The sequence below is a fragment of the Cetorhinus maximus genome, chromosome 5 (genome assembly GCF_964194155.1).
Source record: "Cetorhinus maximus chromosome 5, sCetMax3.hap1.1, whole genome shotgun sequence".
NCBI classification, from domain to species: domain Eukaryota; kingdom Metazoa; phylum Chordata; class Chondrichthyes; order Lamniformes; family Cetorhinidae; genus Cetorhinus; species Cetorhinus maximus.
In genome coordinates this window covers 100,134,353-100,148,939 of record NC_135883.1, presented here as the reverse complement: position 1 = coordinate 100,148,939, position 14,587 = coordinate 100,134,353, and the positions used below count along the sequence as shown (strand labels likewise).

The following is a 14,587-nucleotide window of genomic DNA, read 5'->3' as shown; positions in this document are numbered from 1 at the left end:
AAGATATTGAATCTAGTTCAGGATTTACAAACTCATTAAGATTACAAACTGCCAGATCTCCCCATAAATCAGATATTCAAGCCTGTGCCCAGCAGTGAATAACTCAACAACTTCATGTGCCTATTGTCATGTTTTTATTACATTTCTCATAGAATGACTTGTCAAATCAGCTAAAGCATCCAAAAGCAAAGAATTTTCTTCAGCTAGAAGACAAGATGTCGCTGGAGTCAATACAGCAATGCTACACACTGCTAAGCCAGATGAACTTGCCTGAATCTGTGCTCGAGTCAGAGTATGTATTCAGTTAACTGTAAGAATTCAATACAGATTAAAGCTGCATAAATGGTGAAAGGACTTTAAGATTTATAGCTTTATGTTGTTTTTATAAGTTGCATGTATCTGCATATAGAATGCAGCCCTTCCAATAAATTCCCAGTGTAATTCTGGCAGGAGTGAAGTAGTGCAGCAGAAGGACCCAGATATACCTGCCAGGAACTCCTGAATTTCATTTACAACTCACCAAGGCTCCTTCCACAGCACCTTCCAAATGCATGCTGTCTACTACCTAGAAGAACAAGGAATACAGGCACATAGAAATATCACCACCTCCAAGTTCCTCTCCAAGTCACACACCATCCTGATTTGGAACTATATCTGCGTTCCTTCGCTGTCACTGGGTTAAATCCCTGAACTCCCTTCCTAACAGCACAGTGGATGTACCTACACAACATAGGTTGCAACAGTTCAAGAAGGCGGCTCATCACTCCCTTTCAAGGGCAATTAGGGATGGGCAATAAATGATGTCCACATCTCATGAGTGAATAAAACAAATTCACCAGGCAGATCATTCCAGGTCTAGATTTTTTTTCAATCATGATCTGGACTTCCAAAGGTCGAGGTAATTTTGTGATGACATTTTGGCACCCCCTGATAAAGGAACAAAGGGTTATTTCTGTCTGTTTGTTGGAAGTTAGGAAATCAGCTTTCTCCTGGAGCTACCCTCCTGTGCCATATTTTGTATATATAGGGCTGGCAACTGTCCAAGAAGAGTTCCAGAGGTGTACAAACCCATTATTGCCATGGTAATGAAGGGACCTCCCCGTTGACCTGGCAGACATTGATAGCCTTCTTGGATTTTTAGTCCCATGATCATTAGTTTGTTTCTTCAGCTTTATCACAATTGCTTTTTGTATGTTGTGTATGTGATATTTAATCATCACTATGGGCAGAATTTTTTGCTCGGCGTGTGGGCACGCGCCCGATATGCTCAAGCATAAAATAGCGCGCAATGATGTCAGGCAAGCGTCCCAACGTCATCGCGCATTCACGCGATATTTTGGTCGGTGGGCGTGCGCTAAACTCGGAAGTGCGCCTACCGACGATTAAGAGGGCTATTAAGCCCATTAACAGCGCTATTAACTGGGATTTTTTGCTGCCCGTCCAATGTTACGGTTGGCGGGTGGGCATATTGGCCAGGCGGCCTTTGCATTTGCCAGGAAACCTCGTCCCCAAGGTTGGGATGAGGTTTCCGATATTAATTTTTTTAAATTAAAATGTTTGCACCGAATTTTCATCATCCATATGACTGATTCCGACGTGTGGGCATTTTCCCCCGGTTTTTAAAATCTTTATATTTTGTATTTAAATTCTTCAGCCCTCTGAGGCAGCTCTCTGCCTTCAGGAAGCGTTCATTCCACGCTGCTCTGCGCCCGTGCTGATTTCAGTGCTCGCCCTCCTCCCGCCCCCAACCCAGGCAGTGCTGACTGTATCAGTGCGCGCTTCATGCTGACTGGCTGTTAATTGGCCAGCCAGCGTGAAATCGCGGTCGGGGGCCGATGATGGTCGACAGTCCATTTCCTGACCACTCCTGGGCCTGCCGATCGCGCCCGCCCACCGAGCTGAAAATTCAGACCTATGTCACTGGTATCCCCTCAAGCCAGTATTATTGAAATCAGAAACATTGAATTAAATTTGCCATAAGCCACGGAACCCAAGCCAGACGTTGGCGTTTGAGGCAAACAAAATTTCATAAATGGACCTGACTTAAAATAAATCCTTTTGTACCACCAGTGTTTTGTCACCAGATGACAATTTAGGATGTACTCTAATGATCTGAAGTAGAAGAAAAAAATGTTATTTCACTTTGTTAATGGGGTTATCAATGCCATCGTAACAGAAATTTCTGACTAAATGGATTAACATCTGAATGAAAATGCGTCCACATTTTTCAGGACAAGTGAAGACAGCAATAGTGATTTTGAATCAGAGGTAACGTTTTATTCTAAGACAAGGAAGAAAAAAATACAAAGACCCTCAAAAGTCAGGTCTGCTCTTCCTGCCCTCTCCAACCGTCAGATGGGCAAGCACAGAACTAAGCAGGTAAATGCTGACATATTTTACTGAGTTTGTCACATAGAGTCGCAGGAGATTCAGCTGTAATTAGAATATCTGGTGGGGTGCAATGCGGTGGTAGTTCTGTTGGAAGTAGTTGGGCCTGAATGTGTTTTTCTCAAATATTATTAATTTTGCCAACAATATATTGAACAACCTCTGTGGGTGTCTTGGTTGAGAGTACTTTCTGAGGGTGGGGGTAGGACCCCCAACACCACCACTGGATATTGCAAGCATTGCCGCAGTATGTTACATCCTCTGGGCAGTTGCCATAAATGCATCCCTGGTGGCATGGTCACCTGCTATTTAAATATAAAGAGACAGACCTCTTCCTGACCACACAAGCTTTATTGAGGTCAGTGCTGGCAGGTACATTCTGGCACTTATTCCAAGATGTGGCTGCCACAGATTGTCAGGCTAATATCTTTAAACACATGCTTGAGATCCAATAAAAGGAATTTTCAGAACCTCACTTGCCAAGTGAAATAAATTTGAACAACTAAATGAGGCTTTTATTGTAAAATAACAAGCTAATTGACAAATTACAGATGAGTCAGATGGTCCTGAAGAGCTATACACCATTTGTGAACCAATATGCAAATCGCAGCAATGGAGGAATCCCAATGTTTGCTCAGGAACGTCTGGTGGAAAGAACAGCAAAGGTAAAGCTCAGAGCTGTCATTAGAATGAAGTATGTTACATGCTGCTCTCTGCTTTGTTTCCATTAATGCATGCTGACTGTTTAGAAATGGCAATGTGATGCTATAACTACTTTGTATTTCTAGTAGAAATGTATGTTTGTAATTTTAAGATAATCAAGGACAGTATGGACGGCCATTTTGTAGAAACGGATAAAATATGCTTATGAATTTCATTGTGTCTTCTCCTTATCCAGCATCATAACTTTGTTTTATGTGGCTTTAATAGATGAGGGTAAATCAACTTTAACAACTTGGCTTCTGCTAGCTATGTCTCCGGAAGGTCCAGAAGAACCAAAGGTCTCTTTGTAATGTCTGGTGGCCAATGCATGTTAACATACAGTTAGACCTAATCATGGCATTTAATAGGAAATATCTCACCTAACGGTATCAGCTGGAGCTCACTGGACACTGGCTGAGTTTGGGGGTTGTGATTTTCCTCCTGTTGATTTATCTCCAAATCTAATGTCCTCTAGTATCATGTGTCAGTCAGTTTAATTGGAGGATGTGAACATGCTTAAGATGAGACTGGTTTGTTTGCTGTGGAAAATGCCTGCTCACTTTCTGATTGTTAGGATAAACTTTTCAAAAGAACTAATTTTGCATCAAAGAAGGTGCATTTATACATTGTAAGGATGCTGGAAATGGACTTTTTAAAATATTGATTCATTCATGGGATGTGGGTATCAGTGGCTAGGCCAGCATTTATTGTCCATTCCTAATATCCCTTTGAAGGTGGTGGTGAGCTGTTGACTTGAACCGCTGCAGTCCATGTGTTGTAGGAATACCCACAGGTAGGAAAGGAATTCCAGGATTTTGACCCCATGACAGTGAAGGAACAATGATATAGTTCCAAGTCAGGATGGTGAATGACTTAGAGGGAAACTTGCAGGTGGTAATCTTCCCATGCATCTGCTGCCCTTTTCCTTCTAGATGGCAGAAGTCGCAGTTTTGGAAGGTGCTGTCGAAGAATCCTTGGTGAGTTGCTGCAATGCATCTTGTAGATGCTGCCACTCTGCATTGTTGGTGGAGGGAATGAATGTTTACGATACAAATGAGGTACCAAACAAGCAGGCTGCTTTGTTCTGGATGGTGTCGAGCTTCTTGAGTTTTGTTGGAGATGCACTCATTCAGGAGTGTATGAATAGTAATGTCAAAGTCTCACAATGTCTTGTTTCCTCCCCTCTCGTTGTTGCTTTTGAACTTTATACTCTCTGATGTGTTACGTGATATTTATTTTGGCAACTGATGAGGAAATGGTGGCAAGGATGCAACATATGTTCAACTATGTTCATATTTAAAGAGAAGCTCATGCTCAATCTTCTATATCACACTTGGACTCTTGTACAGAAAGTCTATTCTCTTTATCTATGATTTTTGATTTTAATTTTAGGCATTACAAGTCAACTATTCAGTCATTACAGTTAGCGAGTTATGTTATATGACAGGAGCTCCTCCATATTTTTGGTTTAGATGCATGCGCTAACAAGAAGAAAGTTGCAGAACAGAAGTTGTATTCTTTAAAGATTTAGCTCCTTAAAAATGATTAAGGTTAAAATGGGATTCAAAATTTTAAGGAGTTTGTTAAATGTTGTTTGGAGCATGACGTTTCGTGAGCTGACTGAACCATAGAACTGTCCACACCAAGGAAGCTAACAAATCATGTATAATAAGTTATGAATAGTGTATGATGCAATGGTTAGATAGATCATCCCAATGATAGTAGTAGATAATACTCGTAACACCTGGGTGAATTTATATTTGATACCTTTTCTTTGAATTTAATCAGCATGTTCTTAAATATTTTACAAAAACTCCCCTCTCTTCAACAAGGCTGAACTCACCTGGTGCCCACCACCAGCCTTAGTTAACTGTGGTATGCCAGATAATCTCCCTGCTGCCCTGAGCACTCTTACACGCCCCCGAGGTGAGACAGCCAGCTCAATTCACACTGCATATGTGACATGTCGCATTCTCGGCCTTTTGGCTAAGATCAAGTGTTGCAGGGACGACACCATGATCCTGCCAAGGCAAGGTCGGGATGGAAAGGCTATAACCAATCGAAATCCATACCATGGGTTACCTATCACCGTCCAAGTCACGGTGAACGACAGCAAAGGAGGATCACCTATGGATCGGGTCTTCTTCGCCAGGAGGATCCTGTTGAAGGCGTGTGGCTTCGAAGCTCCGGAGATCGTACCCCTGCAGGACTTCCCCAAAGCTGGTTTTTTCAACGTGACGTTCAAGCGGGTGGCAGACTGCGTCCAGCTCCTGAGGGTGTTCGAGGAGAAGAGAGACCTGCCGGAGATGAAGATCCTGACGGCGGAACCGCTCTTTTCTCTGCCGTTGCAACGGGAACGTGTGGTGATGGTGCATCTGTACAACCCCTTCGTCCCTGTCGCCGACGTGGTCACCTTCCTCACCAGGTACTTCGATAAGGTGGGGAGCGGCACCGAGATTCGAGACGAGTTGGGGATCTGGACAGGCAAACGCCTGTTTAAGGTCACGCTAAAGACCGATGGTAAGGGAGCCATTTTCCACCCTCCTTCCAGTTTCGCTATCGGGGGAAACCGTGGCTACCTGGTCTACGCTGGGCAACCCAAGCATTGTCGCTCATGCGGCAAGGCTGGTCATGTGGCGGCCAACTGCAGCGCCTTCCTCTGCAAGATCTGCAAACAGGAAGGGCACCAGACAAAAGACTGCAAACAGGCCAAGTGCTGCAACCTGTGTGGCGAGGCAGGTCACCTCTACAGGACCTGCCCCAAACGCTGCCGTACTTACGCACAGGCAGCCAAAGCCAACGAGGGGGAAGCAGAAGAAATGTTTCGTGTCACTCCAACCACCAAGGTCCCCAGGGAGCTCAACGGGACAAAGGAGGACACAGAGAGAGACAAGGTGGAGAAAGAGATTGAGGCAACAGAGAGCCAATCAACAGCACTACCCCCTGAACCTCCCAGTCCTCAGGACAGCAAATCAATGGAGGAGGAGGCAGCAGTGGAAAAGCAGCAGGGGGAGTGGCGGACGGTGAAGAACACCAAAAGGAAGAAGGAGCAAAGAAGAAGCAAAGCCATTTCCCAGAAAAGCGGCAAGAGGCGTCTCCCATCCGACATGGATGACAAGGGCAGCAGCTCTTCGGATGATGAAGTGCCAGGGCGGCACCGACAGAAGAGGCGGCAAAGCTCCAGGGCGTTGGAGGACGAGACACCCGAGCTCCAGAACATTGGAGACAACAAGGAGACCAGCGCACCCCAACTTTGCCTGCAACCTGAGGAGGCCAGTGCACCACAGCCCCTGGAATCTGGGAGCAGTGAGGTAATCATCACACCCCAGCTCCAAGAAGCCGGGAACAGCAACACCCCAGAGGGGGTGAGTTTTGGAGAAGCTTCTCCAGCAAAGGTCATCTCAAAACCCGCTCTCTACGTGAACCTCCAGATGCCACCTGAGCAGAACACTGCCAAGGAGATCTACCTCAGCCCATCCAAAGTGAAGGAATTTGAGCTCACTACGGGTATGAAGGAGCAGACTAAAGGTCTGGGACTCTCAGAGACAGTGGGTTTGGTAGGAGAATAAATGCTTTAAAATGGGTTTAAAGATTGTATCCATAAATGTGCGTAGCGTTAAATCTACTACGCGATGTGTTGCGACCTTGGACTACCTAGCCAAGGTCAAAGCTGACCTGTTGTTTCTGCAGGAGTGTGCGATACCGCACCTCAGCTCCTACAGGCAATGGTCACGATGGTGGTCCCATGGGCCATCGATCTGGTCGGGCGGAAATGACTCTCGTTCCTCCGGCCTGGGTATTCTGCTGCGGGGAGGCAACTTCACCGTCTCCGAGGTTAAGGAGGTGGTGGGCGGGCGACTCCTCGTAGCAGACGTAATGTACAAGAACGCTCCACTCCGGTTAATTAACGTGTATGGCCCGGCACAAGGGGCTGAGCGGCTGGAGGTTTTTCAGCAGCTCCCACTGCTGCTGGCGACCTCCAGGCCGGTCATTCTGGGCGGTGACTTCAACTGCATCATCGATGCGGCTTGACGATCCAACAGGGCCGACAGCAGATTGGACGCTACGTCCAGATCCCTGATGGAAACAGTTAAGGATGCCAAGCTGCACGACGTCTTCATCAACCCTGCAGACGGAGCGCAGCGTAGATACACCTGGTCGCGGCCAGACGGGTCCATTCGTTCCAGGATAGACTTCCTGTTTGTGTCCCGTGCATTCACAGTCAGATCCACCGATGTCAAGCCGGTGTTCTTCTCTGACCACTGCCTCCTACTGGCGGACTGCCACTTGGAGAAGGACCTGAGGTGGGCAGGGGGGCATGGAAGCTAAATGTGCAACTGCTGACCCCAGAGAACATGGAGGAGCTCATGAGGGATTACAAAGGTTGGAGAACCGTGAAACCCCTCTTTGAGTCCCTGACACACTGGTGGGAAGCGATCAAGGGAAACATCAAGAGGTTTTTCATCCTCAAAGGCACCCAGAAAGCTAGAAAGGAACAGAGGGAAATGTCCCGACTCCAGAAAAACATGCAGAATCTGCTCCGGCTGCAGTCGATGGGGGTCGATGTCAAGGAGGAGCTCCAAGAGGTGAAGAGCCAGCAAGCCTCGCACTTTGCCTCGGAGGCCTCCAAGATCATCTTCCGTTCCAGAGTCCGCTCCGTGGAGCAGGATGAGACGTGCTCACGTTTCTTCTTCCAAAAGGTACACAGAGAGAGCTCTGTGATCAGCAGCCTGAAGGAAGAAGACGGCTCAGTAAAGTCATCACGGTCCGACATTTTGAGGATCAGCAAATCCTTTTATGCCGGATTGTATGACGTGAAGCCCACGGACAGCACGGCCTCCCAGTCCTTCCTGTCCTCTATCACGGAGGTCTTAGACGACAGTACGCGGGAGAGCCTGGACAAACCGCTAACTCCTGATGAACTGACTAAGGCCCTTGAGTCCTTCGAGAAGAGTAAAACTCCCGGAAGCGACGGCTTGCCGGCGGAGTTGTATTCGGCTCTGTGGGACTTGATCGGCCCAGACCTGCTAGGAGTGTACGAGAGTATGCTCCTGGCCGGTAGTATGTCAGAATCCATGAGGAAAGGCATCATCACCCTCATCTACAAGCACAAGGGGGAAAGGGAGGAAATTAGAAATTGGCGACCCATTTCACTGTTGAATGTGGACTATAAGATTCTGTCCAAGGTCATCGCCAATCGGGTCAAATCCGCTCTGGAATTGGTGATTCACCCTGACCAGACCTGCACTGTGCCAGGCAGGAAGATCTCTGACAGCCTCGCGCTGCTCAGGGATACGATTGCCTATGTACAGGACAGGGGTGTGGATACCTGCCTCATCAGCTTGGATCAGGAGAAGGCCTTTGACAGAATATCGCACACCTACATGGCGGATGTGCTCTCCAAAATGGGGTTTGGGGAGGGAATTCGAAATTGGATCCAACTGCTCTACACTAACATCAGTAGCGCAGTCTCAATCAAAGGGTGGGAAACAGATAGCTTTCCAATTAAATCTGGAGTCAGGCAGGGCTGTCCTCTCTCGCCTGTTCTTTTCGTGTGTTGCATAGAACCCTTTGCCGAGTCCATCAGGAAGGATCCGGGCATAACAGGAGTGACGGTCCCAGGCAGTGGAGGCACTCAGGTAAAAGCCTCCCTGTAGATGGACGACGTCGCCGTCTTCTGCTCAGATCCGCTGTCGGTGCGCAGACTGATCCACATCTGCGACCAGTTCGAACTGGCCTCGGGAGCCAAGGTAAATCGTGGGAAGAGCGAGGCCATGTTCTTTGGGAACTGGGCTGACCGATCCTTTGTCCCCTTCACTGTCAGGGCTGACGGCCTGAAGGTGCTGGGGATATGGTTCGGAGGGACCAGGGCATGCGTTAGAAACAGGAAGGAGCGAGTGGCTATGGTGAAAAGGAAACTGGGCATGTGGGAGCGACGCTCCCTCTCCATTGCGGGTAAGAACCTGGTCATCAGGTGTGAGGCACTCTCGCTGTTGCTGTACGTGGCGCAGGTCTGGCCCATTCCAGACTCCTGCGCGATGGCGATCACTCGAGCCATCTTCCGCTTTATCTGGAGGTCGAAAATGGATCGTGTCCGCAGGGACGCGATGTACAAGCCTCTAGATAAAGGGGGAAAAAACGTGCCCAACATCGCCCTCATACTGATGGCCAACTTTGTGTGTGGCTGCATCAAGCGGTGCGTAGACCCTCAGTACGCAAACACCAAGTGTCACTACGTGCTGAGGTTCTACCTGTCCCCGGTGTTGCGAAGGATGGGTCTGGCCACGCTGCCGCGGAACGCTCCAAGTAGTTGGACCGTGCCGTACCACCTGTCCCTGGTGGAAAAATTTATGCAGAAAAACACCTTTGACCACAAGTCCATCAGGCAGTGGTCAGCACGTAACGTCCTAGAGGCCCTGAGGGAAAAGGAGAGGGTGGACCCTGTGGGATGGTTCCCCGAGCAGACTGTCAAAGTCATTTGGCAGAATGCCTCATCGCCAGAACTTTCCAACAAGCACCAAGACGTGGCTTGGCTGGTGGTGAGAAAGGCCCTCCCCGTCAGATCCTTCCTACACGCCAGGAGTCTCACCCCCTCTGCACGTTGACCTCGAGGTGGCTGTGGTGGGGAAGAGACCGTTGTTCACCTCCTTGTGGATTGTGCCTTTGCAAAGAAAGTCTGGAGAGAGATGCAGTGGTTGCTGTCGAGGTTCATCCCGAGCAGTTCTGTGACACAGGACTCTGTGCTCTACGGGCTGTTCCCAGGGACACACACCGAGACAAACATCAACTGCAGCTGGAGGATCATCAACTCGGTGAAAGACGCTCTTTGGTCTGCCCGAAACTTGTTGGTCTTCCAGCACAAAGAGTTGTCCCCGACCGATTGTTGCGGACTGGCACAATCCAAAGTCCAGGACTACGTGCTGAGGGACACACTAAAGCTTGGGGCAGCTGCTGCAAAGGCGCCATGGGGAAGGGTCGCTGTCTAAGACCTTTCTGCCACAGCGCACCGAGAGACTGGGAACTGTTTAGAGCCCCTCGGGCTGTACAGCTCAAAATGAAAGGCTGTAAATGATTGTAATATTGTTTGTACTGATGCACCTGGTGATACATTTTGTAAAAGTTTAACCTGGATTGTACCCTTGTAATGGTGTTTTTGAAATGGTTTGGAATGTGATTGAAGATATTTTATGAATAAAGTATATTTTTGCAAAAAAAAAAAAAAAAAATGTGACATGTCGCATTCTACTCCTGCCTCCCGCCCTGGGGAGTCTCTAAGAATCCTGGGATGTCAGTTTGAGAAGCACAGAAATAGATAAATAATTTGGGGTTTCATCTGAGTAATTAGGAAAGCTAATAGAATGTTATCATTTACTGCGAGAGGAATTGAATGCAAAAGTAGGGAGGTTATGCTTCAGTTATACAGAGCACTAGTGAAACCACATCTGGAGTACTGTGTGCAGCATTAGTCGCCTTATTTAAGGAAGGATGTAAATGCGTTGGAAGCAGTTCAGAGAAGGCTTATGAGGCTAATACCTGGAAGAAGCAGGTTGTCTTATGAGGAAAGGTTGGACAGACTAGGCTTGTATCTGCTGGAGTTTAGAAGAGCAAGAGGCAACTTGATTGAAACATATAAGATCCTGAGGGGACTTGACAGGGTGGATGTGGAGAGGGTGTTTCCTCTTGTGGGAGAATCTAAAATTAGGGGTCACCCATTTAAAACAGAGATGAGGCAAAACTTTTTCTCTCAGAGGGTCGTGAATCTTTGGAATTCCCTTCCTGAAAAGGCCGTGGAAGCAGAGTCTTTGAATATTTTAAGGCAGGGTGAATAGATTCTTGGTAAACAAGGGGGTGATAGGTTATTGAGGGTAGAAGGGATGCAGATTTTGAAGTTACTATCAGATCGGCCATGATCTTAGTAAATGACGGAGTAGGCTCCAGGGGCTGAATGGCCTACTCCTGCTCCTTATTCATATGTTCAATTTACATGAAGACAGGGAGAAACTGGAACCTTTCCTCAAGAGATTAAACAGGTCGAATCCATGGAGTTCCATGCTCTGCAAAAGGAACAGACTAAATGAGCCAAATGGCCTTTACTTGTTCTATACTTCCTTACACTCTTACTTAATGACTGGAACAACTATTTTTTACAGCAAGTAAAACGAATGGAAAATGCTGAGAAATTACAAGAACAATCGAATTCTCATGTAAGTATCTCCAGCATCTTACAAGCCACATATTAAATAAAGTATTTTCCAAATGTTAGTATTTTACACTGAGTCAGGCTGTGCCCTTAGGTGATAATGACAGTGGCAATTTCGTACTAGTCCAAAAAGAGTGAGCTTTATGAATCCTATTTTTCCAAAGCAATTTTAAACGTCAGCTTTATCTAATTATTGGTTCGTAACAACAATTCCCATCTATGAGGGAGGATGTGGGACATGTTCGCAGGACTTTGGCAATGTCACACTGCAAGGTATGTGAGCATGTTCTGGGTTTAACCTCAGATTGGCAATTTCATTCATTTGTGCTATAGATCTTGCATGGCTGAGATAAGGAAAATTTATGGATGAGCTGTGATCAAATAGGAGTTAGAAGGAGCGAGATTAAATTCAATTGATTTATCACCCTGGGTAGTCCAGCAATCTTTTGTGTTTGCTACGTTAGATCCCTCACTATCCTACTGCCACTGTTAACTTCTAGTGAGTTCGTCTGACACTGACTATTTAATGTTAAATATTTAAAGGCAAACAACTGGCATAGAATAAAACTGAAAATATCTAAAGGTAATCAAAACTCTTCATGAGATTTTTCTTTTTAAAAGGGTAATCATCTAAGGACAATCAACTGAGAACTAATTATGTGGCTTTTCTTTCAGTTACTGAGAAGGAAAGAAGGTTTCAGTCACATCCCAGTTAGGAATCACATAGTTTTCTTTTGCACTGACCACGAGAGTAATAAAGAATTGAATAGATGTGCAACAGGAATTAAGAGGGAAGCAGTATTTTCACAATGCAAGAGCAACTACAGGAACATTGGTAAGGAAAGCAGCAAATGTACTTTGAATGCTTCTAAGTGGCAAAAATGCATTGCAGTTATGATATAGATCTTACTAGGGTGGTCCCAGGTTAATCTCTGTTCTATGTACTGAGTTAACAGATCTAAGTGCAGCAGTTGGAAGTTGTAGTGTTGGCCCTAGCTTCTCTGGGAGATGGAAGGAAAATAATCAAAGGTGTTGGTCTTGATTGCTTCCTGTTAATCCCTGCTGAAAAGTGCACAGCTCACTTAAAAGGAAATGTTGCCATTTGTAATTATGAAAGGTGTATTTTAGGGGGAGTCATGATCGATTGGTTTTCTTTCCTTCCTGCTTCTAAATTCATGTCATATGCAGGCGTCTACAACACCATGTGCACCTGCCGTTTTGATCTTCATTCATTGTAATTTATGGATAAACGGCAATTAATCTTAATGTGTTATACACAAAGGAGAGAGAATAAAGCTGCACACGAATAAGTGCCAGAGTTCGTGTTCAGTTGATTTTGCTCCAATTTTCACTTGGATCTGTATAATATTTTACAATTGAAAATTCAAACAAAATAAAAATGTAAAATTAAGAAACTTATTCATGTACATATAAAGAGCATACCAAAAATGACCTGTAGTGGGATTTGCCTTTGTTTTTGAATAATAAATATGCTAATCATTAAATTTCTACAAACTCAAGATTGCCACCTGTAGGATCTTAATATTACTGCAACATTGGTACAGTATTGACCCAGATTATCCTTAAACTTTCACCATAACAATACATCCACAGGATACTCAATTACTTCTCAGGATTAATTAATGGCCGTCTCGTTTCTTCTTTCTTATTTTTAATGATGCACACAGACTGTCGACAGTGTAGCTGAGTTAACTTTATTGATAACATATCTTCCTAACACGAACACATATCTGCAGTGCCTGAACTCTATCAAGACAGGTGCTATCTTCCTTCAAGCCTCAGGTCAGGTGACCCCATATAATAGTACAGAGTACCGTATAGTATCTAATACTGGGGTCCACAATCACAGCCAGCTATTATCACGACATTCCCCTTTTTAAAAAACTTTTATACAACTCCAGTACACAAAGTCTCTTATCTATTCTTTCTCACTCTGTTTTGATCAGTCTGTTTTGTCTTTTACTCATCTCAGTATCTTTGTGGTTTTTTCACAATTCCTCCACTGGATGTTCTGAGTGGTGACAGGTGATTTTGAAGGACGAGGGGCCTTCTCCAGCTCTGTGTCACTATCACCCCTTGGATAGTTCTCAGGACTCTCAGCCTTTATCTGGTTAATTGTTGCTTCACTGGTGCATTCTGGTTTTTGATCTTCAGTTACACTTTCTGGTTCATTGCAGGGTTGAGTTTCATTTGTTTTCCATAAGAATTTCCGGTTTCTCCTGTATTGTTGTTCATTTGGAGTCTGCACTATGTAAGGCCTTGGTTCTCCTGTGATTCCTGTGACAACAGCAGGATTCCAAATCCCTTCATGCTGAATCCTCACTGTCTCCCCTATGTTCAGGTCAGGTAGAGGTCAGGCGCCTCGATCAAAGTACTGTTTCTGCTTCTGCTGTCTCAGTTTGAGCAGTTCCTGCACGCTGTAGCTCACTGGCTGTGGAAATAACAATTAGGGTGCAGTTGGAAGCTTAGTTCTTAGTCTTCTCCCCATCAGAAGCTGTGCTGGAGATGATCTAATGCCCTCTAATGGAGTATTCCTGAAATCCAGCAGAGTCAGGTAGGGGTCTCTACCATCTGCCTTTGCCTTCTTCAACAGCTGTTTTAAGGTCTGCTGGATTGGTCCGTTGGATTGTGGATATTTGGGACTTGACGTAATGCAGCAAAACTCCCAGTCCTGTGTGCAAATTTGCGAAACTCAGTGCCTGAGAACTGTGGGCCACTATCTGAGATGAGCACTTCAGGTATGCTGTGGCGAGCAAAAATTGATTTTAAATGATTTCTTACAGCGATGCTCTTACTATCATTTCTCAGCAGCACAGACTCAAAAAACCTTGAGTAATAATCTACTGCTAGTAGGTACTCACTGTTATCAAATGTGAACAAGTTGCTAGGGCCCCTCTGGAGCACTGTGGTTCTTTTTGTTGTGATTTCCTGTACTTTTGGCACACTGCATACACATTCATCATTTCCCTGATTTGTGCTCCCATTCCAGGCCAATATATTACATCTCGAGCTCTTCTCCTGCATGTTTCTATGTCGAGATGGCTTTCATGTATGTGCTGCAGCATTTCGTTCCTCAGTGTAGCAGGAATTATGATCTTTTCTCCCTTGAAAAGTGTTCCTTCTACTACAAGTTCCTCATGAAAGTTCCAGTGCTCTTGTACCGCAGAAGGGGCTCCGCTCCGATGTGTGGTCCAGCCAGTTTGCACAATCTGCGGCAGTTTTCTCAGGGTGGCGTTATTCTTGACCACTTCCCTGATCTCATCCAGTTTGGTTACA

The 14,587-nt window shown here is 45.7% G+C and overlaps 1 protein-coding gene across 1 annotated transcript in view; it reads left to right on the top strand.

The window, feature by feature from the left end:
- Positions 1-14,587, top strand: part of LOC144680824 (cytosolic carboxypeptidase 2-like) — a 90,049-nt gene that overhangs the window by 58,171 nt on the left and 17,291 nt on the right. Inside the window, exons 13-17 of the mRNA XM_078542249.1 lie at positions 153-292; positions 2,232-2,379; positions 2,940-3,053; positions 11,241-11,294; positions 11,966-12,125. Of these exons, the coding sequence (XP_078398375.1) occupies positions 153-292; positions 2,232-2,379; positions 2,940-3,053; positions 11,241-11,294; positions 11,966-12,125 (616 nt within the window). The remainder of the gene's footprint in view (positions 1-152; positions 293-2,231; positions 2,380-2,939; positions 3,054-11,240; positions 11,295-11,965; positions 12,126-14,587) is intronic.